General features: G+C 44.7%; 2 protein-coding genes across 4 annotated transcripts in view; one reads left to right on the top strand and one right to left on the bottom strand.

The window, feature by feature from the left end:
- The window catches only part of RFX2 (regulatory factor X2), a 78,127-nt gene extending 72,717 nt beyond the window's left edge, over positions 1 to 5,410 (bottom strand). For all 3 annotated transcript variants that reach the window (XM_045831132.1, XM_045831133.1, XM_045831134.1), the window contains exon 1: positions 5,234 to 5,410. The gene's annotated coding sequence lies outside the window, so the exon portion shown is untranslated. The remainder of the gene's footprint in view (positions 1 to 5,233) is intronic.
- Positions 5,130 to 24,615, top strand: part of ACSBG2 (acyl-CoA synthetase bubblegum family member 2) — a 46,029-nt gene continuing 26,543 nt past the window's right edge. Inside the window, exon 1 of the mRNA XM_045831356.1 lies at positions 5,130 to 5,323. Within this exon, the coding sequence (XP_045687312.1) occupies positions 5,130 to 5,323 (194 nt within the window). The remainder of the gene's footprint in view (positions 5,324 to 24,615) is intronic.

The following is a 24,615-nucleotide window of genomic DNA, read 5'->3' as shown; positions in this document are numbered from 1 at the left end:
CCTGGCAGGAAGACCAGGCCGGGTCTCACCTCCAAGGGACTGATCCCAGACGTCTTTAGTGGCATTGGAGAGCCAGTGATACCAGAGAAGGGCAACCAGTTTCTCAATGTTCTCGTCTCAGAGTCTGCCCGCGGGGCTGATCACTCAGCAAAGTCTACCCCAAAGTGTGATGCTCCTGACGTAATTTCAGAAGGATCTACACCACAACCAAGATGCAGAACTGCGAGTGACTTGTTGTTTAATTTTTGCAGAGAACTTGCATTTGCAGAGTGATACATTTGTACCAGTGAATTTCTATGCTAACAGAAGGGCATTCCCCACCCTAAAACGGGCAGCAAAAGGCTGGCCTGCTCAACCAAGCTGGACACGTTCACTCAATGTCTACTCAACACTTGGTACCGGGCAGGAAACCAACACAAAAAATCATCTCAGGCCACTTCTGCTTGTAAAAAAATAAATAAAAATAAAAATAAAAATAATGGTTGGAGCATTGTCCCGTACACCAAAAGGTTGTGCATTCAGTCCCTGGTCAGGGCACATACCTAGGTTTCAGGTTCGGTCCCCAGGTCGGGGCATGTGCAGGAGGCAACTGATCAATGTTTCTCTCTTACATCAATTTGTCTCTCTCTCTCTCTCAAATCTTTAACTTTTTAAAAAATAATAATTACTCTTTGTTGAGTACCAGGCCCTGTGCTAAACAGCGTACAGATATTATTTCTAACATAGCAATCATGAAGCTACTATTAACCTCCTCTCTGCCAGGTTCCAAAGCCCACTTCTGCAGCACATCCTACGTCCAACCTGCAGTTTTTCCTTCACTCTTCCCTCTGCCCTGCTCATCCGATCTGGTCTGTACTGAGTCCCATAGATGGCTGTATGTTCTGGACAAGGAATAACTCTTCATTTCTATGTGCTTGCCCATTGCTGCACAGAAAACCATTTATTTATTCATTTAACAAATATTTATTGAGGGCCTACTCAGTGCCAGAATTATTCTCAGTACTGGGAATACGGAAGTTAATGAAACAGAGCTTCTCTCCCTCACCGAGCTGACATTCCAAGAGGAGACAATGATAATAAAATTAATAAGCATAACATATGGAGTATTAGACAGTGATAAACGCTAAGGAGGCCAAAAGTGCATCACTTTCAAATGGGAAGGTGACACTTTTGAAAAGGTCTGAAGGCAGTGAGGGAAGAGTGACCCCCCACCACCACCCCTAGTGCCTGGGCCAAACTCTTTCCAGGCAGAGGGTTTGGGGAACTTTTGGGAGGCTGGCACAGGGTACCGTAGTTGGAGATAAAGCCAAAGAGATACTGAGGTGGGCAGCCAGGGTGGGGGTAGGGTTTGGGGTGGGGGGAGACCTTGGCTTTTGTTCTAAGTGTGATGGGAGCTATGGGAGGGTTTGAACCAAAGAATACACAACAGGACACAATATGACCGCCCTCCCCCCCCCCCCCACCACCAGGTGAACAGGCTAGAATCATCTGGGCAATGGGTGATGGTGGCTTGGAGTAGGGGGCTGGCAGTGGAGGTTGCCAGCTGTGGTCAAATTCTAGGTCCCCACCGAAGGGGGAGTGGGTTATTTTGCTGATGACTTGAGAGAAAGAGGAATGGAGGACAACGCCAAAGTGCTGGCCTAGGCAGCTGAGAGAAGCCAGCAGACACTTGCAAAGGGAGGGCAGAACTCAGGAGAAGCAGATTTGGCGGGGCACTATCCTGGGCTCAGCTCGGTCACCTCATGTTTAGACTGCCATCAGAATGCATCTGGATGTGTCCAGGAGGCAGCTGGCCAGATTTTTCTGCTAGGAAGCTCTTAGAAGCCTGTGTCCTCATGGTAATCTTGGCCTGAGCTTCCCGGGCACGAATTGCCCCAGACTTACCTACTTTGTATCCCAAATTCTACTACTCGATTCTGTATCTTCCTCTGCTCAAGTTCTCCCACTTTTATTTTTTCCTTTAAGAATTACTTTGCTGATCTTGGGGTTTACAAAAAACATGTGGGTAGTTTTCAACTTTCTCTCTAATTCCTGACACATGTTCCACTCATTCATTCACTGGACAAATGAAGCACACACTCTGTGCCAGGCATGTATCTGAGAGAACACAGCCTGTGGTAGAGCTGGTTGCCATTTACATTCTAGGAAGGGGATCAAAATGCTCTTTTATATATATATAAGACCATGCTCCTTTATAATAATACTGAAATCCAAACAGCGCTGAAGTTTTTGGTAAATTTGGCATGGACTCATTTGGCAACAAATCTGATCTGAAGTGGCCCGAGGCTGTTGATGGTCATTACCTACCCCACTGAATGGGAATCTGCATACAGCTTTATGCAGAAATACAAATGTGTGTGGCAGGTGTGTCCCAGCTAGGAATTTCAGACACTGAGTCGGAACTTGTACTTCCCTGCCCCAGAGTTTATGAGGGTCCCCACAAGCAAGACAGTTTCCCTGAGAACTGCTTGCTTTGTTAATACTTTCACATTTTACAAATAAATAGGTGTGTATGGGGGGAGCATATTATTTAAATAAGTGGTCAACTTGCAGTTAATTAAAAAGAGCCAAATATATTATGATAAGATACGGCTCCTTTAGGCCCTGGAATTTTATGAGTTAAATAACCATATGTGACTATAAAAATCTTACAAATGCCCTGGCTGGTGTGACTCAATGGAATGAGTGACCGGTCTGTGAACCAAAGGGTCACCAGTTCGATTCCCAGTCAGGGCCCATGCCTGGGTTGCAGCCAGGTCCCCAGTGGGGGCGGGTGTGAGAGGCAACTGCACACTGATGTTTCTCTCTCTCTTTCTCCCTCCCTTCCTTTCTCTCTAAAAATAAATAAAAAAATCGTTTTTAAAAAATCCCACGAGAACATCCAAAATTTTGACTCAACTGTAATATTAATTAAAGTTAATTAATTAATTACTGATTAAAATTAATTTTATAACTTGAATCTGAAACTACAAATTAGATCTAAAGAATAAAAAGAGCCAGAAAAACAATTTCACAGCATCTCCATTTCTGGTGAATGGCTCCATGCCAACAGCGCTTTTGTGATAAACGTGGTTAAAAGATGACTATTAAGGTAATATGTGCACTTCACCTAGAAAGCAAACACCAACTGAATTTCAAAGGATTTCTGCTAATTGGGGGTAATTAATAACTTTGTCCCTGTCCTCCTGATACCCCTTTTAAGTATCTTGGATGGTTTACTTGGGACAAGAGAGATATGGCCCTAAAGGGCTAAATGATTCGGTATTGCTTTTACTGCTGGGCAAACCACTTCTGAATTCACTCTTCACCCAAGTCAGTTGGAATATCACAAGATCACAGGCCCGGTTATCATTTCCATCATGTAGTATGGGAAGTCTTTTTAACAGAAAACTACTGAGTCCCCTCCAATACTTCATCAAGCCTTTAGGAGAAGCAGCACTGGTCATTAAGAATATTCAATCCCTTTTCTGGGGAGGGCTTACCACCCATGTGTTTGGTCAGAGCAGGTGAGTAGCCATTTCTAAGGTTATTCTAGCTAGTTCAAGTTTTTAAACTTGAGTGGGTAATCAAAACGCCCCCTACTCCCCAGGACAGAGGGTTAGGGTCTTTATATAAGCAAATAAAAAATATTTCAAAGGCAGAAAACTGTACTTGAACAACAATAAAAAATATTTCAGGGCATAAACCAAAAAGATGAAAACATATTGACAATATGTGCAATCATAAAAAACAGTTGTTGATGTTTTGTGTCATTATTATTATTATTATTATTATTATTATTATTATTATTGTTGGGGAAGTCAGAACTGAGAGCCTTGTATAGGTTTGATATTTTGGATTTGAAAAGATAAAGCTCATGGGATTGGGGTGGGGGGGTTTACGGAAATCTGCACTGACTGTGGATTTCACAAAACAAGGAAATAACTGGACGGAGTCATCACACGCAGAAGCAGGAATAAGGTCTCCGGGAGCGCAGCCCTGCGCTCCTACGCAGCATCTCGCCCTCGTCCCTCATTCCTGCGGGGCCGCCGGGAGGTTAAAATTAGGGCGATGAACCACCCGCGTCGCCGCCCGAACCGCAGGGGCAGCTCGCCCCGCGGGCTCCGTCCACAGCCGCTCGGAGACCCAACTCTCCTCGCGCAGCGGCGAGAACACAAACCCTCAGGGACGCGGCCGGAGGGAGCGCCGCGGCTTCTCGCAGAGCGAAAAGGAAAGGGATCGAGAACTTCGCGGGGGGTGCGTGCGGGTATTTAAGGGGTTTGGGTCCCCCCCCCTCACGCGCGCGCGCACACACACACACACACACACACACACACACACACTCGCACAACCGCAGGAGAAAATCCCCGCGGAGGAGTTCGGACCACAGGTTGGCTCTTTAACAAAACAACAAATGAATAAAGTAACAATAAAACCTTTTCGCGAAACTTCGAGCGGTCCAAACGCGGGAGACAGCGGCGGGGCGCGAGGGAGTGCGGCGTTCGGAGGGAGGCGGGACGGTGTCGGAGGAGCCGAAAGCTCCAGGACTTGGGGGCGAAAGGTGAGAAACGGGTCCCCAGGAACCGGAGTCGCCGGGACTCGTGAACAAGCGAGAAGACGGAGGGGTTCTCCACCAAAACGAGCGCACGGGCTTTCGGTTAAAAAGTGAGAAACGGGGTCCAGGGGCGCCTTCAAATTCAGTAGACGGTCGGGGGGGGGGTGCGCGTCAAAGCGAGAAGAGGGTCCTGGGCTCCCCGACCCGGGGACTCGGGTGAAGGTGAGAAGCGTCTCCGAGCCCCTCCTAACTAGAAGCCTAAGGTTAACAGAGACACGCGTCCCGGGGAGCCCCAATTTCACAGATTTGGGGGATGAAAGGGGTCCGCAGGAGCTTCCGGTTGAGGAAGTTTTAAAGAAGTTTGAGATAGGTCGTCGGGGCGCCCCCAATTCCGGGAGTTTCAGGGTAACACTGAGAGTGGTCCGCGGGCATCCTGTCCCGGAAGTTTTATAAAAAGTGAGGCGACGGATCCCCACTTCCCCCCGAGTTTGGTTAAAAGGAAGGAGGAGTTTCGGGGAGACTCTAAACTCAGCAGCTCCTGCGGGACTTGGGGTGCGAAGGCGGGCCCCGCGGGCGCACTGTCCGGACGTTTAGGATGAACGGCGGGGGCTGCGCTGCTAGCCCCCCATCCCCTGTCCGGAGCCCGGCCACCCCAGCACTCCCCGCCCGGGCAGGGCCCCGGGCGATCGCATCGGTCACCTGGAGTTCTGGCCGGGAGTTCAGGCAGCGGCTCCCCCGGCGGCGGCTGCGGCGGCGGCTGCAGCGGCTGCTGCGTGTTGGTCCCCGTTGGTAAGTAACAGTCTCCACGGCTACAGTCTCTATGGCGGCGGCGGTGGCGGCAGCGGCTGCTGCTCCTCCTCGCTCCGGCTGCCCGCCTCGCGCCGCCCTCCCGCCCAACGGGGTGGGGCGTTGTTACCGGCAACGGTTACCAGGCTCCATGCCCCACCCCTTCAACGGCCCGCCCATGCCCGCCTCCAACGGGCATGGGAGGGCGTGGCACAAGGTTCTGCTGCGCTCCATTGGTTGATGGTGGTGCTCGTCAGAGAGGGTGTCGCGGGGGAGGAAATGCACGGCCGACCAGTCACCGGGAAGGAGGGCGGGGCTTAGCTGGAGGCACTCGCAAATACCAGAGTTGAGGGTTGCGGAGCCGGAGGCTCGTGTGGGCCTGTGGCTAGTGACGGGGATCCCGGAAGGCCGAGTTTGGGGAACCCACCTTCCTTTATTTCACTGATAATGAAGGGTGTGGGCGAAAAGGGGCCACATACCGAACCTGGCAAGCCCCAGGGAGGCCTATATGGGATGGTCTGAGATTAAAACCTACCTGAAAGTGGTTCAAGACAGGTGGTCGGTCGTACCTTGGGCTGGAATCTCCCCTGACAAGTAATCTTTACATTAATTGAGCCTGTCTTTTTTTCATCTACATTATTATACTTGGAATGTCAATGTAACTGTCCTTTTTCAGGACCCCTCTGGGCACAGCAATCACATCAGAGCAGAGACCACAAAATCCCCATTTTTATTGTTATCATGTTAATTGTTGACTTAACTGTCCTGTACCCAACTGTGTAAAAGAAGTAAGGTGCTATGCCAGGTATAATGCGCACCCGCGTTTTGGTGCACATTATACACAGAATTATTATACCCATGGTATGTAATAATTGTGCCCATGTGTAATGCTCACTCCTATTTTTCCCTCAAAAATTTGGGCAAAAAACGTGCTCATTTTACACAGCAAAATGCAGGTGTGTGTCTTTTTACTTTTTATCTAATCCCAGAGGTTTCCTGCTTTGCTTTCTCCTGCCTCCCTAATCTATCACCAAAGGATTTCATGTAACCCACTTATGCCTCCTCTTTTGATTGTAATGTATAAATAAGGTGCAAAACTGCCATTTTATAGAGCATTTTCTCAACTCATTAGGGTTTTGCTTCCTGGCAATTGCTGTCAATTTGACTCAGATAAGCTCATAAAAATTCTGTACAGGTTTGAACATTTCCTGCATTGCCAAGTGATATCCAGGCATAGTCTGGGTCCAGTGTCAGCAGACTCTGACCCGCAGGTGCCTACTACCTGTTTTTTGAAGCCCATAGACTGAAAATTTTAAAATAGTTTTAATCTAAATGGTTTTTTAAAATCAAAAAGAATAATCTGCCCTGGCCAGTGTGCCTCAGTGGGCTGGAGTGTCGCCCTGTACACTGAAAGGTTGTACATTCAACTCCAGCAGATACCTAGGTTGTGAACTCCATGCCCACGCTACAGCAGGCAGCCAACCAATTGATGTTTCTTTCTTACCTCTCTCTCTCTCTCTCTCTCTCTCTCTCTCTTCCCCTCTCTCTAAAAAACAATGATAATATGTCCTCAGGTGAGAATTAAAAAAAAAAGAATTATATTTTGTGAAATATGAAAAAACATGAAACTCTTTATTTGATTAAATCCAGTATTTTCAACTCTTTCAAGAGCTGGCAAGCTGTGGACAGTGGGCCATATTCTGTCTGCCTGTGTTTATTAAGTTTTATTAGAACACAGACTCACCCTTTAAGGGAGACGGAAGGTGGCTTTCACACTCTAGGGTAGTAGAGAGTTGAGTAACTGCACAAAGACCAAGGGGCATGAGCAGAGACAAAAATATTTACTATCTGGCCTGTCACAGGAAGTGTTTGCCCACCCTCTTCCCTCCCCTTGTCCCTATACAGTAGGTTCAGCTATGAGGAGGGACATCTGTACCAAGGTCAGAATGATGAGGAAAAAGGGAAGCAAACTTTAGGAACTCAAAATCCCTGGGGTGGAAACTCATGTTGAACAACAGAAAGCAGGTCCTGGGGTGTGGCTGGAGCACAGTGAAGGGGGAGGGTGGGTGGTGAGTCAGAATGGAGGGTTTGTTCCACCTGAGATCTCGTAGGCATCGGGAAGGGTCCTCAGCAGATTGGGAAGCCATTGGAGGGATTTCAGCAGGGGGAAGATATAATCCGATTTGTGATTTGTGATTTTTTTTAATGGAGGTTTTTAAAAAATTTTATTTATTTTTATTTTTAGAGAGGGAAGGGAGGAAGAAAGAGAGAGAGAGAGAGAAACATAAATGTGCGGTTGCTGGGGGCCGTGGCCTGCAACCCAGGCATGTGCCCTGACTGGGAATCGAACCTGTGACACTTGGGTTCGCAGCCTGCGCTCAATCCACTGAGCTATGCCAGCCAGGGCTTGATTTGTGATTTTTAAAGCTCATGTGTGGAGAACAAATTGTAGGAAACAAGAAAGACAGAAAATTTGAATGTCTGTTATAGTTCCCCTGAATGAAAAAGAGTTGTGGCTTGGAGTAGGGACCTGGTTTGGAGGTGGTGACGAGTGGGTGGATAGGAAGTATGTTTTGAAGAACATGCTAATGGACTAAAGTTTTTTATGAAATAAAGTTTTAGGGTGTGATGGGAGGTGCCTTAGAGTCACCTCGTATAGTCCGTTCTGTTATGACTTTTGTTTTGAACATGTGAATTTGTCCCCATGTGGCATTATATTTACAGTAGTACTTACATGTTTCTTCACTACTTAACATGTGTAAAACTCTACTATCTCAAAAGAAATCAGGATGGAAATTAGAAAATACTTTCGGATGAAAGAAAATGAAACACAACATACCAAAATTTATAGGATATGGCTTAGTAGAGGAAAATTTATAGCTGTAATAACTATGTTTTGAAAAGAAGGAGAAATTTCTTCCTGGCTGGATAGATAGCACCGTTGGTTAGAACATCTTCTCGCTGCGACCCAAGGCTGCAGCTCCAGTCCTGGTCAGGCAACGTGCAAGAATGGACCAATGAAAGCGTGGATGAGTGGAACGACAACTCGATGTTTCCTTTTCCTCCCCCCCTCTCTAAAACCAATTTTTAAAAATTAAAAAAATGAAAAGAGAGAAAGATCTCAAATGAATAATTTCACTGTCTGCATAAGAAACTGAAAGATAAGAGTAAACTAAACCGGAAGCGAACAGAATAAATAAAACAATAAAGATTAGGGCCAGAATAAATGAAATAAAGAATAGTAAATTAATAGAGAGAGTTAACAAAAACACAAGTTAGTCTGAAATATCAACAAAGTTGACAAACGTTAAATTAGACTGACAGACCCACATAAGAGAGAAGCCTCAAATCACTAAAATCATGGATGAAAGAGGGCACATTAGCCAACCTAGAAAAGATGATAAAACAGTATTACGAACAATTGTATGCCAACAGATTGGACATCCTAGATAAAATGGGCAAATTCCTAGAAAGACATAAACTACCAAAACTGACTTGAGAAGAAACAGAAAAGGTCAAATGATCCTGTAATAAGAACCTGCATTAATGGTGATAATATTGATGATAATAATAATAATAAACAATTGCCCACAAAGAAAAACCCAGGACCCTATGACTTCACCGGTGAATTCTTCCAAATGTTCAAAGAAGAATTAACACCAATCTTTCACAAACTATTCTTTAAAATAGAAGAGAGGTAATACTCCATGAGTCCCTTCTAACATTATATGAAACATACTGTCTTGTTACCAAAAGCAGACAGAGACATCACATGAAGAGAAAAGTGGTGATCAATATCCTTTGTGAACATAGATATGCAAAACTCCTAAATGAAATACTATTAAACTAAATCCAGCAACATATTAAAAGAATTATACCACATGACAAAGTGGAATTTATCCCAAGAATGCAATTTTGGTTGGTTCAATATAAAAAAATAACCATGTTAGTAGAAATGAAGGGCAATAACCACATGATCATCTCAACAGATGCAGAGCAAGCATTTGACAAAATCCAGCACTCTTTCATGATTAAAAAAAACACTCAGTGAACTTGGAACAGAGCAGAACTTCCTCAACATGATAAAGAACATCTACAAAAACACCACTGTGAGTGATACTCAGTCATGAGAAGCTGAGTGCCTGCCACCTAAGTGCAGGAACAAGACAAAGATGTCTGCCGTCACCATTTCTCTCCACCATTGAACTGGATGCTCTAAGCTGTCTCTACTTGCAGATGACAAGATCTTGTATGTGGAAAATCCTAAGGAACCCATTAAACAGCTATCATGACTATTAAAGGAATTCAGCAAGGTTTCAGAATACAAGCAAATATATACAAAACTCAATTGTTTTTCTATACACGAGCAATGAACAATCTGAAATTTAAATTAAGAAAAGAATCCCATATATAATAACACCCAAAACAATAAAAGACTTGGGAACAAATTTAATTAAAGAAACCAAGACCTGTACAAGGAAAACCAAAAAGAAAAAATGTCATTAAAAGATTGAAAAACATCCCATGTTCATGGATGAGAAGAGTTAATGTTATTAAGATAGTAATACTCCCCAAACTGATCTACAGACTCAATGTAATCTCTATCAAAATCCAGCTTTTTTTTTTCAGAGACTGACAAGCTGATCCTAAACTTTATATGGAAATGCAAGGAACTCAGAATAGAACAATCTTGAGAAAGAACAGAATTGGAGGACTCGCACTTGCAGATTTTAAAACTTACTGTGAAGATCAAGTGTGGTTTGGGGATTAGGCCAGACATACAGATGAATGGAACACCACTGAGAGTTCGGACATAAACCTGCATGTTCGTAGTCCATTCTTGGTGACAAGGGTGTTAAGACCATTTAATGGGGAAAGAACAGTCTCTTCAACAAATGGTGCCGGGACAGTTGGATCTCCACATACAAAAGGATAAAGTTGGACCACTCCTTCACACCATGTAAAAAATTAACTTAAAATAGATCATAGACCTAACTGTGAGGGCTAAAACTATGAAAGTCTTAGATGAAAATACATGAGAAAAATCTTCATGGCCTTGGTTTGGCAATGGTTTCTTAAATATGATGCCAAAAGTACAAGTGAAAAAAGAGAAAAAAACAGATAAATTGGACTTCATCAAAATTTGAAACTTTTGTGTTCTAAAGGACACCTTCAAGAAAGTAGAAACACAGTCCAAAATGCGGTGGAATGTTTTTGGTCAATAAAGAGGAATCAAACCCTGATACATGCTACCCCATGGGTGAGCCTTCACGTCACCATGCTAAGGAAAAGGTGTCCATCACCAAAAGGTCGCACATGGTAAGATACCACTTATATGAAGTGTCCAGAATGGGCAAATCCAGGGAGATAAGAAGTAGATGAATGGTTGTCAGAGGCTTGTCAACATAAGAAATGTCCAAACCTGTACGAATTTTTATCAGTTTATTTGAGCCAAACTGACAGCAATTACTGGGAAGCAAAACCTCAATGGTTTGAGAAAATACTCTAGAAAATAGCAGTTTTGCACCTTATTTTATATACTATAATCAAAAGAAGTGGTGATAGATTAGGGAGGCAAGAGAAAGCAAAGTGGGGGAAGCTCTGGGACTGGATAGAAAAGTAAAATGATGAACACATACTTCTTTTACATAGGTGGGTACAAGATAGTTAACAGTCAACAGCTAACAACAAAGCTCTGGCCTGTGTGGCTCAGTGGGTTGGAGCATTCTCCGGTACACAAAAATGTTGGAGGTTCGATTCCTGGTCAGGGCACATGCCTAGGTTTCAGGTTCAGTCCCCAGAAATGGGAGCATATGGGAGGCAACCAACTGATGTTTCTCTCTCTCTCTCTAAAATCAACAAATGTATTTTAGAAAAATTAACAAAATTAACAAGATAACAGTAACAATGAGGGGATTTGTGGTCTCTGCTCTGGTGAGGTGGTTGGAAAAACACCTTGACATTCCAAAGCTATGTTATCATAGATGCAAAAAGAGAATAGACAGGCTTGGTTAGGGTAAAGATTGACTTTCGTCGGGGAAGAGTCTAGCCTAGGACACGACCTCTGCCATAAACTGCTTTCAGTTAAGTTTTCATCTCAGACCACCCTATGTGGTTACTCTAGTCTCTGAGTTTGTGGGGCTGCCATGCAGGTCACCCCTGAGTTTGTCAGGTTTAGTGTGTGGCCCCTTTTTGTCCACAGACTGGGGGAGGGGCTGGGGAGTGGCCACTGAGGTGTATGGTATTTCTTTCTGGAGTGGTTTCTGAAAATGTTATAAAATGATTGTGGTAATAGTTGCACAACTTTGTTCATATTCTAAAAAACACCTAACTATATGCTTTTGAAGGGTGACTGTCATATTGAATTATACCTCACTGAAGTTGTAATTGAATAAGTCTGCTACCATATTAGTTTGTTCATTTTTTAAAACTATGTAACTCACTGACAAAGTTTTTGGGTATCGTCACTGTAATCCAATTTTACCAGGAGCCCTGTGGATTTTATTGTGTAATTTTGCCTAGGGTAGGATTTTTAGGAACATATATACCATGTTATAACAGAACTAACAGTATGTAGTAAGTTATTTTGGTTCCATGTTGGTAAGCAGTAGGTTTAGGCTGGCTAAGTGACAGTTGTCCTTGATAGAGAGAAAGGGCAAGAGGGGGGACCTGCCAGATTGCTTTTAAAGAAAATCTTAGGACTGTAGTCATTTAGTTCAAAGGGAACCTCCTCAGCTGAGCGGCAGCCTGTAACATCACGACTCTCCCCTCTAAGGCCCTGCTTCGCGTGGATGTCCGACACCGCCGCGCAGTCCTGCTGCTCAGTGCCTGGAAGGAGGAGACCAAAGGAAAGTGTCGGAGCAAAAATCTGCAGCACAGGAAGCCGCAGAACCAGAAAAGCTGGGCGACGGTGGGGAGCAGGGGGTGCAGGGAAGGCAGGACCTTGCTTGCTTTGTCCTCTTATCGAAAGCTCGAGGGCAAGTGATGTCAATGGGGAATCATTTATAGGGTGTGGACACTCCTCCCAGTTTCCCTGGGACTTTCCCACTTTTAAAATAGAAAGTCCCAGCTTCTCAAAAAGTTAAACAGTTACTGTATGACCCAAAAGGAATTGATGACATTGATCCACACAAACACTTGTCTGTGAATGTTCATAGTGTTCATAGCAGCATTACTCATAATAGCTTCAAAATGGAAATGACTCAGATGTGCATGAAAGGATGAATGGATACACAAAATGCGGTCCAGTCACACGCTGGGATATTACTCGGCCATGAAAAGGAGCAAAGCTCTGACACTCGCCACCTCGTGGATGGACCCTGAAAACATGGTGTTCAGTGAGAGAAGCCAGACACCAAAGACCACAGAGTGTGTGGTTCCATTTATGTGACAAGTCCCAGCCAGGCAAGTCCACAGAGACAGGAAGTGGATCCCTGGTTGCCAGGGCCTGGAGGCGGGGGTGGTCGAGGAAGTGCTTAGTGAGTACGGCAACATGGGGCCTCCTTTGGGATTAGTGCAGATGTTCTGGAGTTAAATAGTAGGGATGGTTGCATAATTTAAATACACTAAAACGGCTGAATTGTACCCTTTAGTATGATAAAATTCATGTTTAGTGAATTGTATCTGAACAATATTTTTTTTAAATGTTTCTAAAATCCCTGAAAGTTCCATATCCCAGGCCGGGACCACCTCGGCCCTGAGCAAACCAGATGGTTGGCCACTCCAGCTGATGCGACTGTGAGTCTGGCTGCAGACAGATAGACATTGCATCCCGGTGACCCTCGGCTTACCAGCAGTCTTACTGACTACAGGCAGGTGCTCCATGAAGAAAGGGCTCTGAGATGAAATGATGACAGCGCCCGACAGCTTGCTACAGGCCCTGAGAAGTCCTGCAATCAGACAAGGTTATGATCACAGCCTTTGGAACCCTCAACTATAATTTGAGTTTTGGATCTGCTGCATGCCAGCTGAATGCTCCTGGGCAAATCACGTAACCCTGTGAATCGTAGTTTCTTCTTCTTTAAAAAAGGTTTCCAGTAAAAGCTGGAAATCCCCCCTCATAGGGTTGGGGATTAGCTGCAATGAACCCTGTAGTGTGCCTGGGTTGTCCCAAGTGCCCAAGAAATGTTACTGCTATTGGTGAGTGAACCTGGTTAAGTCTGTCGAGCTCAGCATTTCCTAAACCTATTTAACCACGTGCCTTATTTCCCTTCATAACACCTATTAACCCCTCTCTCCTGGCCAACAGCAGTTTTCGGTTCCGGGGTATTGCTGGGAAATGGGTTTCTTTGCCACAGTCACTCCCGTGATAAAGCTACAGGTTTGTTCCACCAAGGGCCTGTGAGTGTGGAGCATCAGTGGAGACCTGTGTTTGGGGTCAGACAGCTACAAAGACAGAAGTTCTGATGAAAGGCAGGGGGCACCACGAACACTTGGCCTCCCAGGACCACAGTTTGAAGCCCTGGTACCGAATGATTCCAAAGATCAGCTTCTTCTACCTCCAACAGTCCGTGACTGAACACGTCACAATTAAAAGGGGGCGCTGAGACAAAATGAAAGACAAAAACCTGGGGGCATCCTAAACTGCCAGCAATAAAAGACTGGTTAAGTAGAGTGGCATTCGGGTAAACAGTGGAATATTATGCAGCAGTAGAAAAGGACAAGATGACTTTGTGGGCAGATGTAGAATAATGGCTATGATCTATGTGGTAAACAATAAAAACTGAAGTGTAGAACACTGTGTATACCATTTTCCCATTTGTATTTTTAAGGACATTTGTTTCAAAGGGGGATGAGCCTACAAATATGCTACCCTTCTTAAGTAAATGTGTCAGCATGTACTGATGCTTACTACGTGCAGGCCATTTTCCCATCACTTTGCCAACATTAACTCATCTGACCTTTCTGCTAACTCTTGCAGTATGAGTTGCATTTTACATATGAGGGAGCTGGGTTTATTAGTTATCCACTGCCCTATGACAAATGACTCCCAAGTTTAGCAGCTTAAGCAACATTCATCATCTCAGATAGTTTCCATGGGTCAGGAATCCAGGTGCAGCTTAGCTGGGTGGTTCTGGCTCATGGTCTCCCACAAGGTTGTGGGCGAGCTGTCAGCCGGGGCCGCACTCTCATGTGAAGGCACGCTCCCCCCTTTCCTTCCTCCCTCCCTCCCTTCCTTCATCTTCCCTCCCCTTCTTTCCTTCTTTCTTTTTCTCTTTTTAAAATCACGGTAAGAACATTAACACGAGGTGTACTGTTCTAACAAAAATGTGAGTGTGCAGTGCTGTGTTGTGCTGTGTCTTGAGTGTGCAGTGCTGTGTCGGAGGCACACTGCTGTGCAGCAGAACTCTAAAACTTTTTCACCTTGAATAACTGAAGCATCAGAGTCACTGGACAGCAACTCTGTCCGGCGGGTGGATTCACTTCTAAGTGCGTTCACTTCCTGTATGGGCTACCAGTGGGAGACTTTCAGTAGTCACCACATGGACTTTACAACAAGCGGCTCAAGTGTCCTTATAACGTGGCTGCAGGGACCTAGCAGCTGCCTTCCCCTGTGCGCTCAAGTCAGAAGCCACTGACTTTTTATAACCTAATCTTAGTAGAGACGACATTGCATTAATTCAGACATAATTGTTAGAAGCGAGTCAGTAAATTCAGCCCCCACTCAAGGAGAGAGGCTTACGTAATATTTACGCACAAGGGCAGGAATAGGAGGAAGTGGGATCATTGGGGGACACCTTATTGGGGGGCATCTTTGAGGCTGCCTGTGCTGTGGGGGCACAGAAGGGCGCCATCACTGGCCCAAGTTCACAAGCTAGCTGATGAATCGCGGAGCAGGGACTGGAGGCCAGGCCGCCGGGCTCCGACACCCCAGCCTCCGTGTGGCTGACTCCGCCCAGCACTGCCTCTCCTCCTTGCCCTTTGCAGCATGCTTGTACGTGCGGAAAACACTCCTTGAAAAAAACGATAGATAGAAACTAAGAGCATACACCCCAGTGGGAGGGGCTGGGCTCTGTGTGCTGTCTGTGTCTCTGTGAGTGAGTGTTTCTGAGCACAAGTGTTACTTTTCTCATTTTGGGGAGAGAGAGTCAAAAAGCCCCAAAGGCATGATAAAATGAAAGGACGTCTTTTGCTAAAATATAAAATAAAAACCGAGAAAGAAATTTTCAACTCTGTGTTTATGAGAAAAGAATTAGCCAGTAAAACCGCAGGGCCGCTGAGAATGAGTTTCGAGTACAAGGATGGCCCGGAACACATCCGCCTGGGAGCCGTCCAGATCCCCCGGGAGGCTCAGCCTCAGTGGTTGTTAAAACCTCTTTTTTCCCCTCCCAGACGGGCTTCTTCCTAATTGACTCTTTTTATTCCACTAATGACTGTTAATTAACCAGAGCTATTAGGACTTTAAAAGCCATTTATGCATTCGTTGGTGGGTGGTTTTAAGAGCCACTTATTTGGCGCAGACCTGAGTGTGAGCATCTGACCCTTTCGAGGGCGGCGTGAAAGGACAATTTCCATAACGACGGGCCTCTGAATGGAGGACTCTGTGTGGAAAGCACCTGTGTGCCTCGAAGACCTTTCTTTCTCTCAGGGCTTTCTCGCCACCCGCAGCCACATTTCTTCGCAGCACTGAATTATTCCCATAGCAAACCGTCGCAGCTTCCAGCAGCCTTCGAAGGACAGGCTGAATACACGTCCAACACATTTTTTCCTAAATCCCGTTTTGTCAGCCAAGTGTGTTAACCACCTCTAGGCAACCGGGGCGCAGGGGAATAGAATGGCCAAGCCTGTGTTCTGCGCTGACTGCAAATGAAAGGAAGAAGGAAAGGAAAGAGGAAAAGGGGAACTGGAAATAAATGAAAGTGAGGCATGAGAAGGAAAGAGGTTGAAAAAACAGGAAGATACTTCAATGACAAAAGCTGTCAAGAATTTTGATTGCCACTTGACAAAAGTGAAGCTGAGAATGTTCGATCCTTGACTTAATTCCAACTGCTGCGGTGGCAATGGTAACACTGCTGACTAGACGGGATTCTGTGCGTGAAAACGGCCACTTTTAAGAAATTATAGAAGGATCGGCCTGACATGTTGACACAGCAGTCTAACGGGGGAGTGGCGCTTTATAAAGTGGACACTGGTGTCTGTGTTATTCGGGAGATGTCTCCTGTGAATTCTGCCACGTTCATTACTGCTTGGAGGAAATCGCAGATAGGAAGGACACCTGCTCTCATGAACAATGAGCATGGGCTTATGGAAAGAGTTAAGTGTGTGGATTCGGTTCCTCTGATTTTTCTCATGGACGTCCTTGACTTTTTCTCCAGATCACTGCTGATTCAGAATAACTGTTTTCCTTCAGGGCAGCCCGCCCTTCCCAGGTGGAACTGAGAAACAGGGCTCCCTCCTGGCCACCGGGAGTCTAAGAGGTCCATCATAGGGAACTTGCACACGTGCACCGGGCTTTAAACACAGGCAGAATAAAACTCCTGATGCAGTTTAAGTGACGGTGAGTTCTGGTTTCATCTGTCACGTTTACTTTGTGAAGTGGTCACGTAGAGGGGAAAGAAGCTGGTCTTTCACTTCATTTCAGGATTATTTATTTTATCTTGTTATGAGGACAGGCAATAAGGGTACTAATAAATGTAAAGACATGGATTAAATTGTGCAATTCTGGGTCTTGAAATATTCTAAATTTTAAAAAGACTTCCTTTTGTTACCCTCTAGTCCAGTGCTTCTCAGTCATTCTCGCTGCAGGATGCACAGGAAAAATGATATTTGCGCATTGGTATAAAATTCCCTTTTAATAAAAAATCTGAGATTTCTTGCACGAATACAACATTTTTTATCCTCGCCTGAGGGTATGTTTATTGTTTTTTAAAAAAAGAGGAAAGAAGGCAGAGAAACATTGATGTGAGAGGAACAGCAATCAGAATTATCGATTGGCTACTTTCTGTATGCACCCGACTTGGGGATCGAGCCTGCAACCTTTTGGTGTATAGGACAACACTCCAATCAGCTGAGCCACCCGGCCAGGGCAACTTTTAAAATTAACTTCTATGCTTATAATCACTATCAATAATTACTGATTGAGAAATTTTGCTAATGATCTTTGAAATTCTTTTTAATGTTATGAAATGTTTATAATCTATTTAATGACATTTTTCTTTTTTATGGAGCTATAACTTACATCAAAGTGAAGAGTTTTCAATTTTTTACATATGTGTGACTTTTTCCATGCTTGTGGACTTTTGTCACCAGAGCCTAGGTCAAGGTATAAAATACTTCCAACCCCATGAAGGGTTCCTTCATAGCCTTTTCCAGTTAATACCCCCACTTATTCATTCTGACTTCTATCACCATATTTATTTTGCTTATTCTTGAACTTCATATTGATAAAATTACACAGAATGTTATTTTGTGTCTGGTTTCTTTTGTATAATATTACCTCTGTGAGGTTCATCCCTATTGTTAATGGGATCAAATGATTCTTTTAAAAAATTGTTGAGTTGTATTCTATTGCATGAATATGCCACTATTTATCTATTCATTTTCCTGCTGGTGGACGTTTGGTTTGTTCCCAATTTCCTCATATTCTTCTTTTCAACGATCTCTGAACTTTTATTGGCCTCCTGCCCCCCAAGGGGTGCCCCACTTCTGCTGCCTTTAATGCCTCAGGACTTTGGCGTCATTGACCTGAGACACCACTTTGCTGTCCACAGTCCTGTGGGTGGTGGTCTTTTGGGTGGACTGTGTGGAGCGGCTGTTGTGTCCCCAAGTTTGCAGTCCTCCCTTTCTTCCAGTAGGTGGCGGTAGGTAGCGGTCTCAGCCCTTGTCTTGACCTTGACGTTCAGCGGGGCCTGGTACTCCTGAGCTTGGCGCTGCCCCTCTGCCTGTGGCTGGGGCAGCTCTGACTCCAGGTACAGAAATTACAAGCAAACAATTTTTGCAAATCACTCAAAATTTACAACTCTTAAAATTATACCTGACAGCTGATAGGAAGTTTAACACCACCTTTGTAAGTCATTCATAATAAGTGAAATTATATCGGAAGACCCCTGTTCTTCCTTTTTCGTTCATTGACAAATACAAACTTGACAAATTCTTCTAATGATGTGCATGGATTTTGAATCCAGTTGAATATTTTTCTTTTTTAAACAGATTATTAATTTTTTTTACTATTGATTTGAGAGAGAGAGAAACATCAATTTGTTGTTTCACTGTTTGTGCATTCATTGGTTGATTCTTGTGTGTTCCCTGATAGGGGATTGAGCCCTCAACCTTGGCATATAGAGATGACACTCTAACCAATGGAGTACCCGGCCAGGGCCCCAGTTGAACATTTTTATACCAGGAATTTCAAATAACGATGGTGTTCTTATTTTCAGGATGTGCTTGCCCTGTTAGAGTAGTCACCCAGCTGCTGATCTTGTCCTTACTAAAAGGCACAGCAAACTGATAACCAAGAAGATGGGGACTTGGGACCTTTCCCTGGAGCTGTTTCCACCCAAAACTCTCTTCTGTCTACCTGTGTGTTATTTCTCCTTCCTATGAGGATACCAGTCATTGAAGGTAGGGCCCACCTTCCATGTTCTGGTCTGACTTCATCTTAACATACCCAATCACATGTGCAAAAACCCTATTTCCAAATGAGGTGACATCCTGAGGTTCCAAGTCAGCATGGATACTGGGAGGGACACTATTCAACCCAGCCCAGCATCTTTGCAAACTGTAGAGTGTCATGGAATGTTTGAGAACCAAACAGGACACAGAAGAGAATGCTGATGCTCTGGCACAGCCACAGCAATAGTGGGAACAGCCACCAGACCTGAAGACTGGAGCCTGGGGGACAGAGGGAGCCGAGATGAAGATTCCCAGAGAGGGAAAGGGAAACTGTGAGATCATCCTATATCAGGGGCTGGCAACCTTTCTGTAGAGGGACCGACAGCAAACATTTGGGTCTTTGCAGGTGATATGGTCTGTTGCAACTACATAGCTCCACTGTTATGGTGCAAAAGCAACGAGAGATGATACATACATGAATGGTGTGGCTGTGTGCCAAGAGAACTTTATAAAAACAGACAGTGGGCCAGATTTGGCCTACAGGCTGTAGTTCTCCACTCCTGTCCTGTAGGGTGGAGTACCTGGGGAAAAACAGCCTACTGGTGGGCCTGTGGCAAACGTTAGAGGAGAAGGTATTAAAGCACATAGGAAATTGTCAGAAATAGTGTCGAGGGATAATGTCTAAAACTGAGGTTAATAGTGGAGAAAATACAGTGTTGATGGTTGGCTACTGGGAAGGATATTTGTGGGATCTGAGGAGGCAGAGGTGGAATAGGGGATTGTTACTTAGCTATAAACCTTTGTGATCATTTTGATACTCAAACAATAATAGTAATAAAAATATATATGTATTACCTTAATAGAAAAGTAAAAACATTATTTAAAAATAGCCAACTAATGTCAGGGCACTCCATTGTTGTTGCCCATGTTGTACCAGATTATGCCGGGCCTGTGGAGAGAGGTGGAAGCTTCCACCAGGGGGCGCTGTGAGAAAAGTTACAGTTTTTCTCTGGGAAAATAAAGTAAGAATTACCCTGGCTACTGTACAGTAGGACTCGCCAGTCTACCACCCAGAGGGCCAGATCCAGCCCTCTGCCTGAATTTGTTTTGTTTGTTTTTTTGCTTATTAAGGTATGGTCGACATATTATATTAGTTTCAGGTGTACAACATATTTGCATATATTGCAAAATACCACAGTAAGTCTAGTCACAGAATTTTTTCACTTGTGAAAAGAACTTTTTTCAATTAGAAGAAATTTTAAATTAAGTTTAGTTGGTATATAATCTTATATTGGTTATATTACATAACCAATTTTAACCAATATAATTTGGTTATATTATATAACCAATTATTATTTCGTTTCAGTTGCATAATACAGTGTTCAACATTTTGAACACTTACAATGTTGTAATCACCCCCTTAATTCCAGTGATCATCTGTCACTTTGCAAACTTACCACAATATTGTTGACTATATTCCCCTTCCCCTTTTTACCCATCCACCCACCCTCCATTCTGGTAACCATCCCTTTGGTCTCAGGTTCTATGAGTCTACTGTGTTGTGTTTGCTTTTAGATTCCACGTATAAGTGAAACCATATGATACTCGTCTTTCCCTGTGTGACTTACTTCACTGAGCATAATACCTTCCAGGTCCATCCACGCTGTCGCAAACGCTAAGATTTCATTCTCTTTTATCGCAGAGTGGTACTCCATTGTGTACATGTTCCACTTCTCCTTTATCCTCTCATCTGCCGATGGACTCCTAGGCTGCCTCTAGATCCTGGCTATTGTCAATAATGCTGCAGTGAACACAGAGGCGCACATACCTTTTTGAAATAGGGTTTTGGGTTTCCTTGGGTAAATGCTCAGAAGTGGAGTTGCTGGGTCAAAAGGCAGTTCTGTTTCAACTTCTCGAGGACTCTCCACACTGCTCTCCAGAATGGCTGCACGGGCCCACATCCCACCAGCAGTGCAGGAGGGCCCTTTTCTCCCCGTCTTCACCAGCACATGCTGTTTGCTGACTTATTCATGGCAGCTGTTCTGACGGGTGGGTGTGATGCCCAGTTGTGGTTTTGATTGGCATTTCTCTGATGATCAGTGGTGGTGAGCATGTTCTCGTGTGTCTGTTGGCCATTTCAATGTCTTCTTTGGAAAAATGTCTATTCGGGTCCTCTGCCCATTTTTAATTGGGTTGTTTCTTTTAAATTTTTATAAACCATATACATGTATAACTTTCATAATATATTTAGAAATTAGTTTAAATATGAACAAGTAATGGTTTAGCCCTATAGGACAGTGAATTATTACACAATACAGAGAGTGGGGAAAAAACAGATGTATGTTTTGACAAATAAAGAAGTCAAATTATTCTTCAATGGAGCTGAACCAACTCACTACTACCAATGATATATAAGTATTGTGAGTGGGTTTTAAGTTTTATCTTGAGAAACTGGGGGTTAATCACTTAGATAACACATGCCCATTATACACTGTTAGCTTCTAAAGTCAGCCCAGAGCCCTGACTGGTGTGGCTCAGTGGGCTGGGCGTTGCCCCACAAAGTGAAAGGTCGCTGGTTCAATTCCCAGTCAGGGCACATGCCTGGGTCTTGGGTTCAGTCCCTGGTCAGGGCACGTACGAGAGGCAACTGATCAATGTTTCTCTCTCACATTGATGCTTCTCTCCCTCTCTTTCTCTTTCCTTTCACCTGTCTAAAAAATAAATAAAAAATGAAAATGTCAGCCCAGAAATGTCATTTGGAGGTTGTAAGTTAGCACTTGACTGTACCTAAAAGAAAACCTAACAAAAGCAGGTTGTAAACTATGGGCTTACTTTTCTCACCAGACGGGGGTGCCAACTGAAGGCGCCTGGAGCAGGGCCGTGTGGCAGGAGGCGATGCGCTCAGGGCTAACATCCGTCCTCCTTTACATCTCAGGTCAAGGGCCTGTCCAGATCTCCAGGTTGCTGAGAGACCTCTCTCACACCTGGGGTTTCCCTGCATGATTGTAAGTTTGCACTTGTTTGCACAATTCTGGGTTTTCCTGCTATTCCCTAGACAGACCCATCTGGATTTGCTCATTTCTGTGTCCCCAGCATCTAGCACGATGCCCGACCTGGGGACGGTGGCTCCATACAAACTTCACCAGCACACGCAGAAGTGCAGTGCATGCACGCACGAGCTAGCGAAAAGAAAACTGCCATCCTCCTGCCCAGGAAGTATTTTCTTCCAGGGGTGGGGGTGGGGTGGGGAGGCAGGGACAGCCAGTGATGTCACAAGAGGTGGCTGGGGACAGAAGGTTCTGGAAGGTTGAAGGGGGCTAGAATAGCTTTCAGGGAGGGAAACTGCCCGCCTTCCTGCCTCTGGTCACTCCCACTATCTTGGCTGGACCCAGACAGGGACAAGGGCTGGGAAAAGACAGCACATGTTCTGGTTTCCAGGAGAGGCAACTCGGTTAGCACCTTTGTGGAAGAAGAAAACACCTTGAGTGTCCAGATGCCTCAGCCACCAGCGCCCTGCTGTGGCGGTCAGACCCACACCTCGTGAGGAGTGGCAGGTGCCAGTGGTGCGGGAGAGGGGCACGTGGGGCCCTGTGGGGTTCAGCGTCTGTCATTCAGCACTGTACTTCTCTAGGGTTTGGACTCCCCACAGACGCACATTCTGGCCTTGAGTGGGACCCTCAGTATCTTTTCCTATTGAATTTCTTATTGGTTGCTGCCAGCATACAAGAAAACTATTGATTTTTGAATATTGATCTTTTGCTTTGTTACCTTACAAAACTCTCACTTTTAATAGCTTCTTAGTTGACAGGATAGTATAGGCACTCAAATTATTTGGAATATGACAATATTATTTGTTTCCAATCTTTATTCCTCTAATTTCTTTTTCTTATCCTACTGCATTGGCTAAAAACCTTCAGGTCGGTGCTAAATAGTATAGCAGTGATAGCCGATTTATTTGTCTTAATCCTGACTTCATGGGAATTCTTCCAGTGCTTTTGTTGCTGCTAAATATAGTTCTAAAATATTTTCATTACCCCAAAAGAAAACCCCACCCTCTTTAGCAATCACCCCCATGCCCCTGCCCAGCCCCTGGCAAACTCTGATATACCTCCTGTCTCTATGGATTTGCTTGTTCTGGACATTTCACAAAAATGGAGTCATTTGGTACAGCAGTGTACCTTACCTGTGGTTTCACGTGCTACAATCCAAAAATATTAAATGGAAATCTACCCTATTTCATCTCATCACATAGGCATTACATCATCTTATTGAACAGTACTTGGGGTTCTGCTGCCCACCGCCACTGCCCTCTAGGCAAAAACTCCAGAGGCAAAGGTTTGGTGACGATGGAAAGGAGTCTTTATTCAAAAGCAGTTACTGAGGCCTATCAAGTCACAGCCAGAATCACTTAAGCCTGTCAATTAAGGCTAAACTCTAACACCTGAGCTCTATCTTTTTCCCCATTAGTTTTTAGTTATCTTGTTTCTATAGGGTTAGTTTGCAAACTAAAAACAATATAATATACAAAAACTACACAATTTTGGAAGAATGGCAGGCTTCTGCCTCAGAGCCTGTTCATTCTAGAACACCCAGAGAATAAACCTGCCACCCTCTGCCAGGCCAGCCTGATCCTAGGCTGTGCCCAGAGTTCCTTCCCATCCAAAATACCATCTGTTGGGAAATTCAGGCAGCTGCAGCACGATCATTCAGGCCTCCCTGAGGAAGAGGAGCCTGAGCCTGAGCCAGAGCCAGAGCCAGAGCCTGAGCCAGCTCAGGAGCTAGAGAGCCCGCCCTCTTTGTTGCCATTGGCTCCACAGGCATTCAGCTTCTCAGCCAATCCTGTCCTAGACTCCCCACAGTTGCCTCAGCAAACTCCTCTACAGCCCCTCCCTACTTCTCCCCTGCAATCCCAGTTGTCTTAATCAGATCTCTCTGTGTCAATTTCACATCATCACAAGAAGAAGGGTGAGGGCGGCAGTACAATAAGATATTTTGACAGTGCATTCACATAACTTTTATTACAGTATATATTTTAATTATTCTATTTTATTATTAGTTATTGTTAATCTCTTGCTGTGCCTAATTTATAAATCAAACTTCATCATAGATGTGTGTGTAGGAAAAAAATTGTGAATCGGTTCAGTACGATCTGCAGTTTCAGCCTCCATGGGGGGGGGGTCTCGGAACGTATCCCCACAGATCGGGGTGGGGGGGAGGCCAAATGTGTCTTTTGGCTTCTTTCACTCAACATGATGTTTTCAAGGCTCATCCTGTTATTCTCTGAATTGATCTTTGTTTATTTCTCCCCTTGTCAACTCTGGGGTGGGGGGTTGTCCCCAGGGCCTGGAATGCTTGCCTGCACACAGGAGCTGTTCAGGAGACACTTGGGAAAGAGAACAGCTGAGACCCAGGCTCAAACCCTCCCCTCCTCTCTCGGTGAGCAGGCAGGAAAGGTTCTTGGCAGTGGTGAAGTTTGTAAGAGTTCAGACCTGGCCCCCGATGGCTGCAGGCTCTTGGGGACTTCATGATACCACACCTGTTGTTGCTCGATCCACCTTCCCCTTCTCAGGGCATCAGTGGTCAGCGCTCGGGTCAGATAGCCTGCGTTTTGCATTGTGATCGAAAAGGAGGTAATGGCTTCCTAGACCATAGACAGACACATTTTTTCTTGAGTCATTTGATTTACTTGATCTTTTGATTTACTATTGTTTGTGTCTTGAGGAACATCCCATTTCAGTGACAAT

Source organism: Phyllostomus hastatus, unplaced genomic scaffold (assembly GCF_019186645.2).
Source record: "Phyllostomus hastatus isolate PE091 unplaced genomic scaffold, TTU_PhHast_1.1 phas_contig_159, whole genome shotgun sequence".
Taxonomy (NCBI): Eukaryota; Metazoa; Chordata; class Mammalia; order Chiroptera; family Phyllostomidae; genus Phyllostomus; species Phyllostomus hastatus.
Note: the sequence above shows the minus strand (reverse complement) of the source record. Positions and strands in the feature narration are given on the sequence as shown.